Source organism: Megalobrama amblycephala, linkage group LG1, assembly GCF_018812025.1.
Source record: "Megalobrama amblycephala isolate DHTTF-2021 linkage group LG1, ASM1881202v1, whole genome shotgun sequence".
NCBI classification, from domain to species: Eukaryota; Metazoa; Chordata; class Actinopteri; order Cypriniformes; family Xenocyprididae; genus Megalobrama; species Megalobrama amblycephala.
Genome location: NC_063044.1, coordinates 15,200,917 through 15,222,828, shown reverse-complemented (window position 1 = coordinate 15,222,828; position 21,912 = coordinate 15,200,917). Strand labels below are relative to the sequence as shown.

At 38.5% G+C, this 21,912-nt stretch overlaps 1 protein-coding gene across 1 annotated transcript; it reads left to right on the top strand.

Annotated features, from left to right (window-relative positions):
• The first annotated feature begins 93 nt into the window (after positions 1-93).
• tob1a (transducer of ERBB2, 1a) lies at positions 94-3,608 on the top strand. The gene is made up of 2 exons (XM_048183128.1): positions 94-381; positions 1,554-3,608. Exon 2 carries the CDS (start codon positions 1,738-1,740, stop codon positions 2,710-2,712), a length of 975 nt encoding a protein of 324 aa, XP_048039085.1. The 5' UTR covers positions 94-381; positions 1,554-1,737; the 3' UTR covers positions 2,713-3,608.
• Positions 3,609-21,912: the final 18,304 nt, after the last annotated feature.

Below are 21,912 nucleotides of genomic sequence, written 5' to 3'. Positions count from 1 at the left end.
CGATCAAGCCTGACCAATCATATACGTGGATTCGATGTTCGTATTGTTGTGACCTTTGGAACCGCATCACCGCCCACCGCGTGCCCGTGGCGGAGGAAAACTATATATAGAGGCGGATGACAGCAGTAGGGGACGAAATTGTAAAACACCCAGATAGAGGGGGTGGAGAGGAGCTTATTGGGAAGGTGAAACTGCAAATACCTTACAGAAAATTGGGAGCAAGATAAGAAGAAAAACTAAATAAATAAACATTTCAGAAGTCTACCAACTGGAATACCTTTATGTTAACTTAATGTGAAGAAAGTATTTATATCTGAATTTTTCTATGTGCACTAGTTAAAGCTACTGCAACTACTGAAAACCTTCGTTTTGTAAACTCAAGTAAGTGCTTCATTTATTGCATTGCTATGTTTGTGATTTGTCTTAAGTGATAACTAATAGTATTGCTCATTGTAAAAGCGTTAACTGTAATATAGTTTAGTGAAACCTTAAGAGAATTTAAATGAAGGCAGCTTGCTGCGTCAGTCGTGGGCTGTTAGCTGGGAGGGATTGCCAACTATGGCAAAACACCGTCTTACACCAAGAATATAAACGATATTTACATAGAAATGCAAATGAACAAACGCCATAGAATATGATATAGGCTACATTTAATTTGTCAGCATATCTAGTTCGAATTTAACAGAATATAGCATATACTGCTGTCTTGTCTAGTCTTCGATGTATACCTTGTATGATGCATTTCGTGCATTAATGATATCTGTTTTCAAACTGTACATTATGTCCTCGCTATCGCTTTACTCTCCCCTGTAAACTGGGTGGGAGCGAAGATACGATCTCTGACGTCTTATACTCGCTTTAAATGTACAAGCGAAACACAGTTTGATTTTTATATTTGTTAACTAACGCTTAATATTTACATTTTATCCCTTTAATTTAAGATTCAAGCGCATTTCCCCTCCTTATTTTCTTCATCGACGATCGTACGCTTGTATGTGCGCGTGCTGACTGGTTTATATGTCGCCTCGTGACACGTTCAGGTTTAATTATTAAAGTCTCGCATTCTTGTGTCTGATTTCCTCACGACACCGTCAATTTTACAAACATGGATGACATGCTAAGGATAAAGTTCGATTATGACGACAGCAGTGGATTGGTTACAGTTGTGCAGGGTCTAGTCAGGGCAAGTTAGTTATTACATAACACTATCAGCTCCGCGAGTCCCAGTGCATCCTTCCTATATTGGTAAACTGCATTTATAGGACTACCTTAGTGTTAATAAATGCCAAACAGGATTTAACTTGTGTGGAAAATTCAACCAGTGCAATGAAGCATGGTGTTAGGGATTGTTTGTGTATGCATATGTACAATCTAATCTGCTTGTGAGCCCATGAATGCGCAAGCTGTTTGTTCAAAACATTCAAGCTATTTTAATGAACTCTTTCTTAAGAAAACTGACAGATGGAACCATGTGCCAGTTTATTATTTCCAGCTGAGAATAATGACCCAGGGTTATTCATGCTATTTGTTTTTCTTTTTTTGCTTCTCTCTAGGAACTGGATCAGCCGTTTGTAGACTGAGACGTTCCCTCTGCAACCAGCACTTTGTTTTGAACCGTTTCCCCCCAAGTTTCTGTTTATTTGCCTGGCTCCAGCTGAGCCTTGCCCTCTGGTGGCTTACAACACAATACGAGAATTCAAACAGCCAACGGTGATACTCCAGGGCAGTGCAGCAGCTATGCAGCTTGAAATCCAAGTAGCACTCAACTTCATCATTTCTTACTTGTACAATAAGCTGCCCAGGCGACGTGTTAACATCTTTGGCGAGGAGTTGGAGCGACAGCTGAAACAGAAATATGAGGGACATTGGTACCCGGACAAGCCATACAAAGGGTCTGGATTCAGGTGTATACATGTCGGGGAGAAAGTGGACCCAGTTGTAGAGCAAGCAGCCAAAGAAAGTGGGTTGGACATTGAGGATGTCCGCAACAACCTGCCTCAGGACCTCAGTGTCTGGATCGATCCTTTCGAGGTGTCTTATCAGATTGGGGAGAAGGGACCTGTCAAGGTGCTCTATGTGGATGACAGTAATGAGAATGGACTGGAGTTGGACAAGGAGATCAAGAACAGCTTTAACCCAGAGGCCCAGGTCTTCATGCCCATTAGTGAGCCTGTAGGCATGTCCCCCACCTCCAGTTCCCCGTCCCCGCCGTTCGGCCAGTCGGCGGCAGTCAGCCCCACCTTCATGCGCCGTTCCACGCAACCGTTAACCTTTACCACTGCCACCTTCGCCGCCACCAAGTTCGGCTCCACGAAAATGAAAAGCAATGGGCGCAATGCCAACAAGGTGGCCCGAAACTCCCCCACCAACCTGGGCCTGAATGTAAACAACCTCCTGAAGCAGAAAGTCATGTCCACATCGATGCATTCTCTCTACGGCGTCGGCTTGGGCGGTCAAGCGCAGAAGCCCTCTGCCCTGTCTCCGAACGCCAAGGAGTTTGTGTTCCCCAATCTCCAGGGGCAGGGCAGCCCAAGTGCAATGTTCCCCGGGGAAACGTCCCTCAATCTCAGCCCTCTCCCGTACAACAATGCCTTCGATGTGTTTGCAGCCTATGGGGGCCTTAATGAGAAGTCCCTCATGGACAGTCTGAATTTCAGCTTGAGCAACATGCAGTATTCTAACCAGCAATTCCAGCCAGTGATGGCCAACTAGAAAACGAGAATACTACTAACGACCAGAGATATGTGATGGGCCGGCGGGAAGCATTTGAAAAAAAAAAAAAAAATAGAAAAAAGAAAATCGAAAATCGAAAAGCAACACTTCAACTGTAAAGTCCTGGTGAATAAGTCAAACGATGAGCCCAAGGGTGAACAATGTTGTTCCCTTGAGTATTTTTGTCATCCTTTTTACGATTAAGCTTGTTGTACAATCAAGCTTAGTTATCTAAACTCATATTGTTTTTTTTTTAAGTTGTTTTCTTTTGCCAAGCAAGCACAAAATTATTTTTACTGACTGTTTTAAGATATCTTTATGAAGAAGAAAACTACAAATCAAGGCCTCTAATAGTATTCAAGGTAGAGCTACACAGCCAATTTTCCAAGGATTGGCCTGAATGCTGAATGAGGGATTTCTTGGTCTTTTTTCTAACTGTATAATTAATTTAGTAGAAAGTTTGTAAAATATCAGAGTATATATATTGTTTCTACGACATATTGCATTTATATCTTTTTACTACTCCAGTGATCTGTGATGGCTGCAGCAGCTTTTGTTATATTTTTTTTTATTGAAATTGTAAAATGAAATCCATCTTTAAAAAACATCAACTATTCTAAAGATTGTGTACAGAATATTCCATTGTGTTGGGATTTAAAAATATTTGCTTTTTTGGGGGGGGGAGGGGAAGTAAAAACAAGAGTTGTATTTTCTGTTAAGAGTTCAAAGATTTTTGCTATACTATGGACAAAATGTAATCGTATATTAATTTTGTACCAACATTGTGCAATACTTGACAAAAACAAATAGTATAACAAAGTATTTGGAGTCAGTGTCTTACATGTAAAGAGGGACTGATAGTTTATTAAGTTTGTATTAAAATGCTTGAAATGATACTCTTGGTCTTAAGCTTTTTATTCAAATCTTTACCTATTTTCTACTCTCATTATACCAATCGAACATGAGGCTCTAAACTAGTCTACATTTATTTTCTCCCATAAAAATCTTTTCAGTTTCAGTCTGCTCAAGAAAATGTAAAATGAGAAAATCCATAAATGAGCCTCCATAATCTAAATAGCCATGACTCATAGTGTAGCAGTCAGGTCGGCGTTTATTCTTATAGTCACGAGTCGCAAGTTACACTCCTCATTTACATATATTCATAATGCTTTTATCCAAAGCAGTTTACAGTGCATTCAAGATATGTATTTTATCAGTATATGTATTCTCTGGGAATTGAACTGTGACTTTTATGTTGCTAGCGCCATGCTCTTTCAGGAGAACAGAGGAGCTTTTAATGGAATTATTAGAGGTTTATATTTAAACAGGCTTTTCTGTTTTCTAGCAGTTCTAGATTGTTACTAATAGCTGCCCTTAAACCACAAGCATTCACTAAACCTCCATGAAGAGAATGCTTAATCTTGACCGGGCTTGTTATGCAAAAACCATCTGATCTGTTTTGGATTCTCCCATAATGCTTTAGCAGAAATATGAAGGTTGAGATAAGTTTTGCAGTATCATTGTTGCTGATCCCTCCCGTGATTTTCGCAGCCGTAAAAACAGGTGCTGCTGGATTCAGAATGAACGGCTGTTAGATTAATGTCAGCTAGCTGGTGTAAGCACATAACAGCTCCTCTCATTCCAGTAAGCAACATGGATCTATATTTAGTGCTCTAATTAAGTTAGTTGATTGAGCAAAGTGAATTGAGGAGGGAATTTGCAGATGAGTTAACCCACAACCTCTTTCGGCAGTATATTTTGTCACCTTTTCCCTGCATAATGTTGGTGTCTAATAGAGCGAGCTTCTGCGTGTTACAGCTAAATTAACTAAAAACACAGTGAGGCCCCTATGGAAATCAGGACAAAGCACAGCAGCACTTTTATTCATTTATGAATACTGCTTTCGCAGGGTAAGATGCATAACAAATACTTCCTAAAAATTTGATTGAAGCGATTGGTTTACAATACATTTTAGAACCTCATGTGATCGGATTGCTTGCAAGATGCTAATACCAAGTGTAAATGGGGCCTCTCATAGCTATCACCTTATAGCCTCAAAATGCAGAATAAACAAGGCTGGTTCCCAAGTGTAATTGTCTAAGGGGAGGTCAGGAAAATAAAGGCCTCGCAGGGCATCTTCATCTGCCGCTGTGGCTTCACAGTTGTGTGTAGGTGTCAAGCTTGGCAGCTCCATTTTAGTGCAGCTCTGAACTTTGCCAACTCAGTGAGTCAGAAATGAGTTGCAGCACATTGAGACAGGTGCAGGCTGCAGGGTGGCAGCAGAAGATACCATTACGCTTGCTGTTTATCACCGAATGCTGGGGGAAGAGGATAGCAACAGACTGGGAATACCTCAGCCTCTGTCCTTGAAGGAGGCGGAGGGCTGACAGGTTGTGGGATATGAAAAAATGCAATGGGGATGATGGGAAATGCGAGTGCTTAGTCACTGAAGGGGATCACGTAGATATATTTATAAATAGAAAAAGTTTAAAACAAAGATTTAAGAGGAGCATTTATGCATTTATTATCTATCTATCTATCTACAGAAGTGGCAAAAAAACATTGAATTAAATGTCAAATTTTGAAGTAGAAAGACTGAAATAGTATTTATTGTAAAACATACTCTGTACGTAACAAATGTAATCTGTTTTAACTTTGTTTTTTTATTGTTTATGAAACAAGTCTCTTATTATGGTCACCATGCCTGAAAGAATTTGCTGAAAAACACAGTAAAAAAACAGTACTATTGTGAAATATTACAATTTAATAAAACTGTTTTCCATTTTAATATATTATAAATGTAAATTTATTCCTGTGATCAAAGCTTAATTTTTTAGCATCATTACTCCAGTCTTCAGTGTCACATGATCCTTCAGAAATCATTCTGATATGATGATTTGATGCTCAAGAAACACTTCGTATTATTATCACTGTTGAAAACAGCTTCATATTTTTGCGGAAACCATTGTTGATGAAAAAGTTCAAAAGAACAGTATTTATTTGAAATGTTTTGTAACATATTAATGTTTTTACTGTCACTTTAATGCATCCTTGCTAAAAAAAAAAGTATGAATTTCTTTAAAACAAACTCTTACTGACCACAAATACGAATGGCATAGTGCATTTATTACTGTAGATTCTCAAATTATGAATAAAACTATTCTATTTACTATTTAAACTAATTCTATTATCTGACATAGCTAGACTAGCAGCACATAAATTCTACATGTTCTGCTTTTTCTAGCCAAGAAGCACCCACATAGACAGGAAGAAACTTTCTGACCAACATGTAAAGCGACCGACCACAGTTTGTTTCATTTTTACATGGCGTAGCTATTTCTATAACAATTTGAATCCAAAACAGTTTTTAGATGTGCAACTGAGAGTGAATCCTTCCACAAGCTTTCTCTTTTAATAATTTACTTTGAAATATCTTCGCGACATCAAACTGGCCTGGTTTCAGTAATGCAGAGGCTCAGATAGCAGCAGTGTTCCTTCCTTTTTGTGACAGTGATACTGTGGCAGTGGCTGGTGTTGTGTGAAGACTTCCACTTATGTGGTGCAGATGGGAGACGTTCCCAATCCCACAGGAATGAAACACAGCACTGCTGCAACTTGCTTGCTGACACACTGTTTTAATTTGTTCAAAGAAGGGCTTTGACTTTAGGCCTCTCAGTGGTTTACTTGCAAAGATCAGATTCACCACTGTATTTAATTAATGAACCTCATTAGACTAACCAGATGTCCATTTCATGTTCAGATATATACAAAGTTCTGTCTTGAAACTCTAGATGCAGCAATAACAACAGCAGCAGCAGCGTAGCAGATCTATCTATCTATCTATCTATCTATCTATCTATCTATCTATCTATCTATCTATCTATCTATCTATCTATCTATCTATCTATCTAATCATTACCACATAAGCTGATTGGCTTCAGCAGTAAATGAGATTGCTTGATCAACATTTAAATAGTCTGTTTTTTTGTTTGCTCCCTCACCTCCCCCAGCACCACCTGCCTAGATCCGCTATGGGATTTATGTGTCTCTATAAGCAGTAGCAAGTCCAGCAGCAGCAATAATCAACAGCAGCAGCAGCGTAGCAGGTCTAGGGCCAGATTTACTAAACAGGGCAAATCGTAAGAAATCGTAATCATAAGAAATCATAAGAAATCGTAGCGTAAGAGCGCAATTCCACAAATGAGTGGGATCTACCGCTGACGCGGCAATTAAAAAACACAGACGCAGTCAAATCATCTACATAATGACCAACGCAATCTACCAAGAGCAGCTCAAATTAGCATTGGGTAGCAAATAAGCAGAGCTGATGCTCACGAGGTGCGGGTCGACACAGGCGCATTTCAAAGAAATTGATATGAGTGGAAAATATTTTCTCCCTTCTACCATGCGCTCTCTGTTCTCTGCGGTGTCTCCTCCTCGCAGCAACAATTGCAGCCATGTCGTAAAATGGGTTAAGACATGTTAATGGTACAAATACCAGTAAATTGACTAGCGCAAATATTAGTAAATCGCGTTGCGTGATTCATTTAAATATTCTCCTCCCATAAATTTTGCGTTTGAAAGGGATACTCCTACAAAAGCATATGCAATAAGGTCAGCCACAAAAACAACTCAGTCCACGCCTTTTCAGTGTTAATTTTGCACTGTGCGTCTTTAGCAAATCCCGACAGTAGATTTTTAATGCCAAAAGAGGGTTTGTGCTGGTGCAAGCTGGTAGTTAATTTGGACTAGTTTAGTTTATTATATATATATATATATATATATATAAAAAAATTATTTTCCCAATCAATCTAATGTGTGACAGTTTGATAATGCATTAAAATTTCTGATAAACATAACAATGGATATATTTGTGTGTATATACATTATATATACACATTGTATGTGTGTGTGTGTGTGTATGTATACATACAGTTTATACAGTATATATCCCATTCATGAGTTTTACTCATCTATTCTGCAAAATAAGATAATAGTAGTTGTCAGCTAATTTTGAATGTATGTTGTCATAAAAAATACCAGTGACATATAAGAGGACAGTCAATTAGAAATATAGAAATATAGAAATATGAGTAAGAATCAAAGGTCAACCATCTTTGGATGCAACATCAAACCCTAAATGGTTACAAACAACGTTTAAAGATCTTTCCACGTTATTGGGTGCATTAAAGGGCTATTATATAAGTCAATATATTATTATACAGTTCTATTTTTATCTATAATACAAAACAAACATATTTTATTTATGCACAATTGACAAGTGATCTTGATAATTTTGTTTTTGACTACTAACTACATCACATTATCTAGCAGAATGTAAACTCATGTTAACCCAGGTGACTTGTCCTTTGAGGCCCTGTTTCAACTCGTGACATCTTATACCAGCTTAAACATTAAACTAGAAGATAAAACTCTACAACAACTATATAATCAATAATTATATCTAGCCCTCTACAGCACAGCGTTGCCCTCAGGCAACGGAAAGTTTTCTTAAGCCCTATGTTTAGTAAATTTTTCTTTAAATGATAACAACCAATTAGAAAGGTCGAGAAAGTACCAAATAATAGTCCAGTAAAGTGTTGGAGTCAATATCAAGCACTATTAAAGGTGGGACGTCCTGTTCTGACACATGGTCACAGGAGCACATGGTGTGAGAAGAAGGCAATATTATTTGCTTTAGTAATCTTATTTAAAATGACATGAACTGTACATACAAAATATGTGTGTGTGTGTGTGTGTGTGTGTATGAAGGTGTAGAGAAGCAAGAAAAATTGTAAAAAACAACAACAAAAAAAACAAGAAAAATTGTAATATACACCACTATGTCACAGCAGAGAAGAACTGCTTTTTTTCATACGGAATGAAATCTTATCACATGAAGTACATTATAATGCATAGCACAATACATGATACAGACATATGCATGTATCAAATTCAGTATATCAATGTCTTTCAAGTGTTTTTCCCTTTTTACCTAATGATTTCTTGACATTTAAAATTATTTTTTTGATTTTGATGATAATTTTCTCTATGACTCTGTTCCATTGTCACACAAAGTTGCCCTGACATTTTTTTTTTTTTTTATCAATAAAATGTTCCCAAATGAACCAAAAAATGACGTGGAATTTTTTTTTTTTCATGTGCCATCAACATGTGTGCAGAAGAGGGTTAAAATGAATTGTTGTTTGTTTAATCTTTAACCAGTGTTTGAATGGCATGGATATTTTCATTTTGGTAATGTGTAACCTGCTTTTACAAGCATTGTTTTACAATGTATGAGATAATATGTTAAACAAATGTTAAACCAACAAAACACGTCATAACGCTTGTAATATTTTCTTTAGCTGGAAGCCCGTGGCCGTGTTGGAGCTGGCTGAATGAACGTAGGAGGTTCTGAGCTGCTCGGCCTGTCGTGGGAGGTGTTGCATAACTGCGTGGATGCCGCTGTCTTCAACAACACGTTAGTGGGAAAGGGATGGCACGCTTCCCAAGTGCCGTGACAGGCGACGTGCAGGTTCCCCTGAACTAGCTGTATGCTTGTTTGTTCTTCAGAAATATCTGTTTTTGTAATTACGCCAATTCCCGTAGGTGTCGATAGAGTTGAGCTGTTGAAACAGACTTTGCTTTATGTTGTTTTTCTCTGCTCAAGGACTCAGTATGATTCTATTACACATACGAGGCCATGAATACAAACAGAAAGTCTGAGTTTGTCTTTCAAAGAAACTCAGAGCCTTGAAGAATCAGAAGTGGGTGGATGAGATGACCCATGCTCAGCTGCAATCTGCTGCTCGAAGAGCTTCATCTCAGCGAGTCTTGTTTGGACTGATCTACACTTTTAAAAATAAAGTTTTCAAAAGGGGGTTTTCGCAGCGATGCCATAGAAGAACTATTTTTGGTTCCCTAAGGAACCAAGAACCATTTTGTTCTTATATGCATCATTTGTTGATCTGAGGTCATTATTATACGTGATGATCTAGGCTGAAATTCTGTTAAAGTCAATGATTGTGCTTATCTGAGTACAGTAATGAGCTGATCTGGGGTCAGTTATAGTCTTTATTTAGCCTTTATATGATGCCATATAAAGAACCATTTTTGATTTCCTAAAGAACATTTCAGTGAACAGTTCTGAAAAGAACCATTTTGTTCTTAGTGTGAAGAACATTTGAATAATCTAAAGAACATTTTTCTATTTTAAAGAACCTTTTTTTTGCAATTGAAAGATTCCATGGATGTTAAAGGTTATTAATGGAGCTATCAATGCCATAAATAACCTAAGAGTATAGGGTCACTTATTCATCATTATTTAGGCTGATCTGAGGTCGTTTTTTATGGGTTGTGATCTGATGTTGGGTTAGTTCTAATCAACATATGGGCTTATCTGAGGTCACTTTTAAGTTATTTTAGGGTTACATGCATCATTTTTCATCAAAAACTCATGATTGCATGGATTCTTAGTAGAATGACTAGATTTCACGCATTAAATTTTGCCAAGCAACAGTAAATGTGACTGCATCAGCTGATATGGTATCAGTTAATTATGATGGTTTTGGCTGCTCTCGGGACAGCTGGTATCTAACGAGGATGGTATATTTCAGGGATTGGCCACTTTGGTTCTGGAAGGCAACTGTCCTGCAGAGTTTAGCTCCAACCCTAATCAAACACACTTGAATCAAAAAACTTTCCTGCTTTGGTCTTTGAGCGAAAGTTTATTGTTTTCACAAATTCTAATTTGAAAACTAAAAAGCCAATTGGAGGCAGGTCATTAGATTTTGTAAGTTCACAAACCCCAAATCATGTGGTTTTCCTTACTCAAATTCTGTTAATGATGGCCTAGTGAGAAAATGAGTGAAAGAAAGTGAGAAGAGAGAGAGGATGTGAGGTTGGGTGTGACTTTGCCTCATTACCATGTGTGGCAGAATGTGTATGACAGGATGTGTGTCAATGTATGGTCTGTGTTTCAACTTGTGTGGCCATATAGTTGTGAAATATGTGTATGCTTTTCTAGTTGAAAAGTGTCTCTGAATTAAACTGCTTATGCATGCAACTTACTAAGTATTGTAATTGTGCAATATACACAGCCCATCTTCAAATGCATATATGTCATCTTTGTTTGACTGCATTTAAATACAGCTAAATTTGAAGTAGTGAGGTTTTGGTGCCGATACCGTTAGATTCTCTGGTTGGAGGCATTTTTAATAGGATTTTTATTAGTAGCTGGTGTAATTTACTGGCTGCTGTCCATAGCTTGGCTTCTGTCGACGTCAGCACTCAGGACTGCCAGTTTTAGCAGGGGAGGGTGTAAACACAGACTGCTCTCAGTGAGATGAACAGAGGAACGGCCAAACCACAACACCGAACCTACATTCACATCTAGAGCACTCTGTAGCCCTCCAGGGAGCTGCTGTAGGTTTAATTATGCGGGCTGGTAGAACCTGTACTGCACAGGTGGGAGAAACATTATTTTGAGCCGTTAGGTTATGCAATGTAAAATTCAAGAATAATTAGTGAGAAAAGCTCTGGCTCATGCTGAAGCAGGGGTTTCTGTGTCAAAGATAATAATAAACCAAGATAAAAATGCTTTTTTTCCAAGGTACTTTTTTTTAATGTAAAAAAACTGTGCTCCAAAAACAGCTAAAACCACATTATGATGATAGATAGTTTTTTTGTGGTTTCTAGCTGGTCCAAAATTGCCATTTATCTTATTATATAGGACAAACAGTTGAGATTTTTTCCTTTCTTATGCCAGCTGATGCTCCAAGTATAATTCATTCAGAAAGCAAAGCTTCAGGGAGTGTTCAAACAATGATTCACATGCTCATGTGATTCATGAGTTTACATGATTTATATGAGCCATGTGGAAAAGAGACTCCAGTTAAGTACTGAGAGGAAAGAGGAAGTTTATACCCCTCTTGGATTAAATGAACATGCTCCTCTTGAATATGTGTTGGGAACTCCATTATGGAAGGGTACAGTTGATTCATTCCCGGCACTCGATACTCTACCATTGAGTGCTATTTTGCCCAGAGCCAGAAACGATCCTTTTCTTAATAAGGTCACATATAACCTCTATTGCCCACATCCAACTCAGGCCTTGACCCAACCAGACAGGCCATTCCCTAAGATAGAAACACACAAATCATACCTCTGTCACCCGTCAAATACAGCCTGTGAGTATAAATAGCTATGGATTGGACTCTCATCTCTTATCTCTGCTATAGCCAAAGACACGTCAGTGAACTGCAAATCACAGCCATGTCCTCCTACAAACCCAGCTCTTCTGGCCACTCTATCCATCTCTGTGTGGTGTGTATACTGCCTCATATTTTCTGACAATCTATTCCTGTGTTGCTCATTGGCTTTATTCAGTGGCTTTGAGAGATTTGAAGGGAAGTATAGCATTTGTTTGATGCATGTATTTGTTTGATTGATGCAAGGGGCGGATGTGTAACTCCTCCGGTTCTATTTGCCCCGCTCTGATTGGGATTTGAAACAGTGTTTCCAGCATGGAAGACGGGTATGCTAACAAGGATACTAAAGACTGCAGCCTCTTTATGTCTCTTGACACCAGGGAAATGAGGTTTACTCGCACAGCTCTTACTAGCTGTCCTCTGTAACACTTACCCCCTAAAGCTCACTCCCATCCAGGTCACGGCACCAATGTAACCCCTCTTGGTTCTACTCACCCTGCTCTGAGTGGGATTTGAACCAGCGTTTCCAGCATGGGAGACAGGTGCGCTAACAAGGACACTAAAGAACACAGCCTCTACACGTCTCTTGACTCTAGGGAAATTAGGTTTCCTCGCACAGCTCTTACTAGCTGTCCTCCGTTACACTTGCCCCCCTAAAGCTTACTCTCATCCGGGTCACGGCACCAGCGCAACCCCTCTGGTTCTACTCTACCCTCTCTGAGTGGGATTTGAACTGGCATTTCCAGCATGGGAGACGGGTGCGCAAACAAGGACACTAAAGACCACAGCCTCTAGTACATCTCTTGACACCAGGGAAATGAGGTTTACTTGCACAGCTCTTACTAGCTGTCCTCTGTTACACTTACCCCCCTAAACATCACTCCCATCCGGGTCATGGCACCAATGTAACCCTCTTGGTTCTACTCACCCTGCTCTGAGTGGGATTTGACCCAGCGTTTCTAACAAGGACACTAAAGAACGCAGGCTCTACACGTCTCTTGACACCAGGGAAATGAGGTTTCCTCGCACAGCTCTTACTAGCTGTCCTATGTTACACTTAAGGCCTTTGCACACTGAGTCTGAATTTTCGTATGCGTTTTTTCGTATTCGTGATCCTAAAAATTTGTCATACACAGAGACCTTGCACACTGAGTCCGATGAGTATTAATGAATCCGTTGCAAAAAAAATTGCAAAACAATACAGTCTTCAAGCAGTGAGCATGATTGAGTTGTCCTCTCTCTTCTTAAAAAGAGAAAAAGAAAGAGGAAATATTGGACCATCCAATCCCGAGATTGAGTAGAGAGAAAGGAGAGTTCCACCTCATCAAGGAGCTGCGGGATTATCCCGAGCATTTCAAAATTTACTTCAGGATGTCAGTGTTTCAGTTTGATGCTTTGCCACTGGCACAATCTGTCATTATATTCTGTCTCTTTGTATTCCACACTTTGTTTGCCATACAGTGCTCCTGCTTTGTGCTGTAGACGACGTGGATCAACTTGTCAGATGGCATTCTGGATTTTGGCTTTCGCTTGTACGGTGGCTCTGAATTGTCAAAACGTCTCTCAAAATGTGTGCCACGGATGCGAAAACGCAGAAAATCAAACCTGATCCAAATTTTTTTATGACGGATGAATGTTTCGGAGGCAGTGTGTAAACGTGATTTACACAATGTGAGGTCGTATTTATTTTTTAACGTGCAAAAATTTTGGATGCGAATTTCGGACTCAGTGTGCAAAGTCACAGCCTCTACATGTCTCTTGACTCTAGGGAAATGAGGTTTACTCGCACAGCTCTTACTAGCTGTCCTCCATTACACTTACCCCCCTAAAGCTCACTCCCATCTGGGTCACGGCACCAATGTAACCCCTCCGGTTCTACTCTCCCCTCTCTGAGTGGGATTTGAACTGGCATTTCCAGCATGGGAGACGGGTGCGCAAACAAGGACACTAAAGACTGCAGCCTCTTTATGTCTCTTGACACCAGGGAAATAAGGTTTCCTCACACAGCTCTTACTAGCTGTCCTGCGTTACACTTACCCCCCTAAACCTCACTCTCACCCAGGTCACGGCACCAATGTAACACCACCTTCTACTCGCACCGCTCTGAGGGTTATTCGTACCACTTTTTCCGGCATGGGAGGCGGGCATGCTTACGTACAAGCCTCCGTTATACATGCAAGTTTTAAGGATAAGAAGCTCTTGAGATGAAACTGCAACTAATGAAAACAGTTGATTCAATCAATCAGTTGTGGCTGTGGGATGGTTACCATCTGCTATATCCAGGGTTAAAGGATTAATTCACTTCAGAATTAAAATTTCCTGATAATTTAGTCACCCACATGTCATCCAAAATGTTTATGTCTTTCTTTCTTCAGTTGGAAAGAAATTAAGGTTTTTGAGGAAAACATTCCAGGATTTTTCTCCTTATAGTGGACTTCAATGGCTACCAACAGTTTGAAGGTCCAAACTGCAGTTTCAGTGCAGCTTCAAAGGGCTCTATGTGATCCCAGCCTAGGAATAAGGTTCTTTTCTTAGAAAAAAAAAAAAAAAATTGTATACTTTTTAACCACAAATGTTCATCTTGCACTGCTCTGCGATGCACGTCCACGACTTCACGCATTACGTAATCATATTGGAAAGGTCACGCGTGACGTAGGCGGAAGTACCGATCCAGTGTCTACAAAGCGAACATGCAAAGACTAAGTCAAACGCCCTTTACAAAAAACACAAAACAACGATGTCAGACGATTTTGAAGTTGGAGGAGAAAATGGCATGGAGTTTTTTGCCCTACCGTGGTACTTCCACCTACATCACGCCTGACCTTTCCAACGTGATTATGTAATGTGTGCGGATCGCAGAGCTAGTGCAAGATGAGCATTTGTGGTTAAAATGACAGATCGTTTCGCTAGATAAGACCCTTATCCTCGGCCGGGATCGTGTAGAACCCTTTGAAGCTGCATTGAAACTGCAATTTGGACCTTCAACCCATTGGTCCCCATTAAAGTCCATTATATGGAGAAAACTCCTGGAATGTTTTCCTCAAAAACCATAATTTCTTTTCGACTGAAGAAAGAAAGACATCTTGGATGACATAGTGGTGAGTAAATTGTGAGAAAATTTTAATTTTGAAGTGAACTAATCCTTTAAGTTGAACAGAATGATCTGGAATGGATTTCCTTTGATTCATTGAAAAATGAATGTCAGTTGTTTTTCAATGCATTCCATTTAATAGTTTTAGTTTTAGTTAACAACAACAGCACTAAATTACACACTGAATTTTTACTTTTTGTTTTACATATTAGTAATTTGTTTATTTTCATTTTCATTTCCTTTCTAGTAATTTTGTTTTATAAGTAGTTTCATACATAACAGTTTTAATGTTTACAAATTGTATATGTTGACGTTAATTAAAAGATAAAGACAAAAAGTTATACAAAAAGCTACTTTGGAGGGAAAGATACCATAAGTGAATATTGACTTTCGTTCTCAAAGTCTTTTTTAACAGCAAGGCACTTAAAAAAATTCCTGCCAGTGTTGATACATGAACTGCCAGCATTGTGTCCTTGAGTAACCTCAACCTCAGGCTCCTGTAATTAGTGCACACAATTCCCCTTGGTTGAACGCGTCCGCTAAATGACAATACTAAATGCACGGGCTCTGAAAACACAGTTTGAAAACATTAGAGCAGTGAGGACATTTTAGCATTAGCCATACAAAGCAGGTCACTGGCAATGTCAAAGGTCAGAATCGTTTGCACATTTTAGTCGATGACAAAATGTTAACAATGGAAGTTGCATTGGTTGAATAATTCCTTCAGGCTCACGCATTCATTCAAATCTCCTCATATCACTGCTAGTTTGCTAAAGCATAAATACACACCCTCAAATTTAACTCCCCTTCCATGCATGTGTTTGTGGTGAGTTGAAAGTAGCGGGCATTTGTTTCCTTTCTCTCCTCTCCCTCACACACAACAGAGAAGGACTTTAGTATAATGTGATGGTGCCCTTGCTGATACAGGCCTCCCTTTATGTTGTGTGTAATCTGAGCTTTCAGTGCCAGGACTGACCCTCTCTCCCCCTGAATGGAGCGCTGTGGGCCAGGCCGCTGTTTCCTGTGCTTTCACTCTGCTTAGCTCGGCACTACGATTATAGTAAAGCCAGGGGTGGGACCAACACATTTGTGCTGAGGAGACAGGGTCTCTCTCTCTCTCACACACACACACACACACACACACACACACTGAGTCTGTGAAGGTGAATGATGGCAAACAGAGTTTGAGTCTCAAGGGCTTTGGATGCCGTGATTAAGTCACGTTTAACGTGCTGTAATAGCGTAAGTGCACACCATCTCTGTCCTCTTGTACTCTGTTCAATTGGTCCTAAGGCTAAAATTTACACGGAACATTCTAAAAATTTTTAGCTAACGTTCTGGCAAAGTTCTTTCAAAGTTATGAACAAACGTTCTTCCAGTAACGTTAATAGAACGTTCCTTCAAAGCACTGTGGTCTCGCAGTCTGGACGAATCTTCTAGTGTGTGCATTCGAAGATTATAATGCTAAAAATCGGTTGAAACTGCCTTAATGTCTGTGGTCTCCCACAGTTTTAAAATTGGTTAAGATTTGAAAATCATCTAGTGTGTGGTCAGTCTAAAGTAAGCGCAAAAGCTCATGCGATTGCTGTCGGCTAGCTGTGCAGTACAGTTGTGCCGTCAAATACTTTGACACGATTATCAGGTTAACTGATTCGTAAAGTGTGCAAGGGCTCCCGAGCTCCCGAGTGTTTGAACTCGCATAGTAAGTGTGTCACGGCCCTTAATGTTTGCATGACAACAACAAAAGGTTGTTTTTTTTTTTACATTCAGAAATAACATTTTATGGTAATGTTTACTGTTATCAAAACTTATAGAATATACTTTTGTTAGCTGGTACAGGGAACACTGCATCCTGATTTACTGATTTACCAGGTCCCTTACCGCAGTGCTTCCTACAGACTGAAAATGTTGTTTCATATATATATATATATATATATATATATATATATATATATGAAACAAGATTTTACACCCACCTGATTTTTCAAGTAAAATATTGTCCCAAATGAAATATGAAATGAGGACATAGTCTAGGATTTAATTGCCCTCTTTTCTGGTTAATAAACAGGTTGTAATTTGTGGCAAGTAGCTGTCCTCAGCGTGTAATAGAAAACAGATAATGATCTGTAAGGAATACCCATCTCTTCTTCTCACTCTCTGGTTTTATTTTTATTTTTCACACTCTGTGGTTTTATTTTCTCTCACTGTCTGGTTTTATTTTTAATGTTTCTCACTTCCTGGATTTATATTTATTGTTTCACACTCTCTGGTTTTGGTTTTATGGTTTTATTGGCAGAGTGATTGAAGCCTGTTCGCACTGATCAAATTAATATGTATATTCAACATGCATTGATTATTTATGAGGAATAATATAAATAGGATATCTATTATTCTGTTAGGCCTATTTAATACTTTTTTTTTTTTTCACAAAGACATTGGTTATTAGTTGTATTCAAAATCTGAATACAATAAACTATAAAAATGTAAAAAGGTTGAGGTTGTTTTACAGTATGTATTACTTATAATGATTATAGCCCTGATCGAAAGAGAGAAAAGATGAAGCTTATTCTCTCTCTGCATTTTTGCCTGGTGGACAATAAAATGGCTGAAAATATCTCCATACCTAAAGACCAGAACATCATAGAGACTTGCAGACTTGTTCTAGTAAGCAAACAGCTGTCAACCACCAAGAAAACCCTTGCAACTGCTTAGCAACACCATGGCAAGCACTTGGCGATGAGATTTATGAATGCAAATCTAGTACATTTAGAACAAATTCCTTAATTAAAACACAAAGAAAAGGACATTTCAGGACACATCAAGCACACAATGCTAAATGGGCCATTACGGTTTGTTCTGTACGCTCTTACACAAAACCTACTAAAATGAGGTCTGTTCTGGAAATGTGTTGACAAAGGCACCCCTTCCTCTGTGGCAGCCCACTTGCATACGGGCCATTGGCATTGTTGTGATGTGCTTGTGTGTGTGTGTGAAGGGTGAGGTCAGATCCAGAGGTCCTGTAGGCAAAATGCCCAACACTCAAAGCAAACAAGCAGGCATTGTCAAGGCAGTGTGTAGTTATCTCTGCATCGCATTTCAATGGATCTGAAAGACACAGTGACAGAGAGAAACCTTTTGATAAGGGTTCACCAGACTGATGTGTGCTATTGGCAAAAGGCACAAACGTGATCATGCATTGCATGTTTAAAAGTCAAAATGAAGTCATCAGTATAGGGTCATCTAAATTAAACCCATTTACTTTCTGAATACATGTTCCTGGTGTTATGGTATTACAAATAAATTACTTATTATCAGTGTTGAAAACAGTTTTTGCGGCTTAACTTTTTTGTGGAAACAATGATACCATTCAAACACTTGTGGTACGATTAAGAAAAATTGAGAAATTAATTACTTTTAGTCATCAAGGATGCATTAAACTAACCAAAAGTGACAGTGAAGACATTTATGTTACAACAGATTTCTGTTTATTAAATGCTTTAATAAATTTAATAAATTCTTTCTATTCATCAAAGAATCCTGAAAAATTATCACCATTTTCACAAAAATATTAAGCAACACAACTGTTTTCAATATTGATAATAAACAGATGTTTTTTGAGCATCAATCAGCATATTAGAATGATTTCTGAAGGGTCATGTGACACTGAAGACTGGAGTAATGATGCAAGCCCCGCCCATGATTGGTGACAGCATAGATCCCGCCCTGAGTGAGTCGCACATAGTCCTCGATGTTTATGTCCTCGCTATAGCACCTATTGATATAATGTCTGTGCTACATAAACATTACAAATGTTCTGTTTTTGGATGTACCAATGAACATAAGAGTCTCCATAGACTCCTGGAATCTGAGCCACTGAGGACACCATGGGTGAATTTCATTTATGAAAAAATGTGCTGAAGAAATTAGGTAAAATGTTATATGTTTGTGCAAATTTTATGCTGGACTGCTTCGCAAATGAGGGTAAGTTCAATGCTGGATTTGCACAAAAGTTGATTCTGCAATATGGATAGATACCAACTGTTCATGCTCAAATTTAATAACCAGAACAAATAAGTATCGAACTTCATATTTTGCGAATGTTTCCAAATCGCGTTTCTGAATGTGCTTGTTAACATGCTGTATGGCTAATGGGGCTAAAGTTACTGTATTCACAGTTACCAGACCAAATGCATAAGGTAAATGTCATAGCATGTCATAAAAGAAAGATGATTATATAAATTATAACCATAATTAAACAAAACGATACCTGTTCTATCTCCATGCAGCTTATATTCTCTGGCTCTGTGGGTATCCTACTACAGTTCTCACATCATGAACATCTGTACAACAACTCACAGGTGATCATGACGGAACATGCTAATCGAAAAGTTGAATAAAGTTAACTCCACAACAACTACATAAATTTATCCACTAACCGTTCAGAAATGTCCAGTTGCATTCTAAAAGTTGTAATTTCTTCCTGAGTCTCTCCATCAGTGTCCGACTCTGGTTTGAACATGTAAGGCTGAACACATCGACAATTTCTGACATTTTGGCTGCGTGAGATTCTCCAGTTTTGTTGTTGTTGAGTATCCGAAGCACGAGCTGTTAAAGCTCCGCCCTCTTCTGGAAAGTGGGCAGCAGCTTATTTGCATTTAAAGGGACACACACGAAAATGGTGTGTTTTTGCTCACACCCAAATAGGGGCAAATTGGACATGCTATAATAAATGATCTGTGGGGTATTTTGAGCTGAAACTTCACAGACATATTCTTGGGGACACCAGAGACACAAAGTTATCTTATGGCTTAGAATATAGCATACAAGTTAGTAGTTAGTGTCCAGTACTTGATTAAAGTAAAAAAAAATCTAATATTTAGGTATGGTAATGAAGTACAAGGGACAGAGAACTGAGACTGAGTCAAGCACACTACACCACCCTCGCTTAAAGCCATATTACAGCAATCAATAAATATGATATACTCTATCGCAATGAACAGCAAAGAAAAATGACGTGCCGCACAGCTCCAGCAACATGTTTTACGTGGGTGCGTGTCACTTTTCCTGGTATTTATAACACAGCAGGATTCTAACAGCTGCTCTCTGCCATACCTCACAACTTTGGTAAAACACACTGCTAATGAGCTTTCACCCAGGAAACAACTTGCTAAGTGCTAACCTGACCCGAGTTTACACTGACTGACTAGAGAAATCAGGAGTAATGAAATCAAATGCTGGCACTTGCACAAGCTACTCGCACGTTGTCATGGTGAAGCAACTTTGAGGAGAAAAGCGTCAGCTGGGTGAATATGTCCTATATGTGTACTTGTTATGGAAACTTGCCCTGTAATTGGAGTCTGATAGTCTTAATGGTTCTGGCGGGGTCCAAGACGAACACTTCAAATAAATGCGATGCTATTTTTGAGCTGCGTTTGGACGGCTGCATGTGTTCAGCAAATCCTCTCATGTGTATCGTATTTTGGCAAATTGATGGAGCAAAGGTGTACAGTGTGAATTACTAAGCCACAGTGTGAAACATGAAACAAGATAATGCAGGATTACATTTGCAAATGACTATAAATATGTCTTTAGGTTAACGGTTTCAAGTTTAAATGAAGCTTTTGTATGGTTGTCTGTCACAAAGAAATTTCGAAAAACTTACTATAAACTAATCTAATAAAAAACAATAATAATAATTACCTGTACTATCATGAACAATGAAACATATTCTAAAGCATTTATTAATCTAGTTTAATTTCAACACATTATTAAAAGGCACCTATTATGCAAATCCACTTTTACATGGTGTTTGGACAAAACAACCAAAGTATGAGATGTTAAAGCTCTGCCCTCTTCTGGCAAGCGGCCGGAGCAGCAGCTCATTTGCATTTAAAGGGAAACACACAAAACCGGTTTGTTTTTGCTCACACCCAAATAGGGGCAAATTTGACATGCTATAATAAATGATCTGTGGGGTATTTTGAGCTGAAACTTCACAGACACTTTCTGTGGACACCAGAGACTTATATTACATCTTACATCAAAGCAGCATAATAGGTGCCCTTTAAAATTGTAAGCCAAAAGTTGTAGTTTATCTGTTAATATTATTTAATGGACCTGAGCTGACATTAACAATGAACAGTTGTTAACCAATGTTAACAAAGATTAATAAATACAAACAAATTGTTAATGTTAGTTAGTGGCCGCCCCCTTTTTCAGTGGCATTGGTTTCGGAAGTTTCAGCAGGAATTCTGCTGTTAAACACAATTATTTTAAAAATAAGCTGAAATAATTTGTTCTGATGGCTTTAACAGAAGCATATACCATGGATTAACAACTTTGTAGCTCACAGTAAGGCTGTCTTTAAAAGTTTATAAGTTATCATTAAAAATCAATTTCCTTATGGAGAAAATGGATTGAGTTTTTACTTCCGGAACCCAACTGTACAACTCCATTGTAAAATGTTATAATTTAAATCCAATAACACCTATAATCGCCTGATTTAGGATATTGTTTGCAGCAAATAAATAATATAATAATATAGACTTATTAACATTTAAAAGGAAGGAGATAATGCTTCTGGTATGCTGTTGAGTTCAGAGGCCATGAATTCAGTTCAGCTTTATGGTATTTTCTGCAAATTCATCAGTTAAAAAAAAAAACATGAACAAAACCTTGCAGGGTAAAAGAAAATTCTCTGTTTTTATGAAATTTGCTATTTGCTTGTTTTTATATATTTAAAAAAATGTCTTTTTAATATGGAAAATTTCCATGTTTGGGACCTGAAATCTGCTCATATGGCATTTTTTCACTATGTGGTGTCTCTAATTCCTGTCCCAGGAACAGCTTGTCCTTTTTGGACCCTCTTTCATTTTCCCTCAGGCGGCTCTGAAATGAAAA

What these genes read in the sequence shown, in the direction of transcription:
- tob1a (XM_048183128.1), top strand. Translation starts at nt 1,738, where the DNA reads ATGCAGCTTGAAATCCAAGTAGCACTCAACTTCATCATTTCTTACTTG.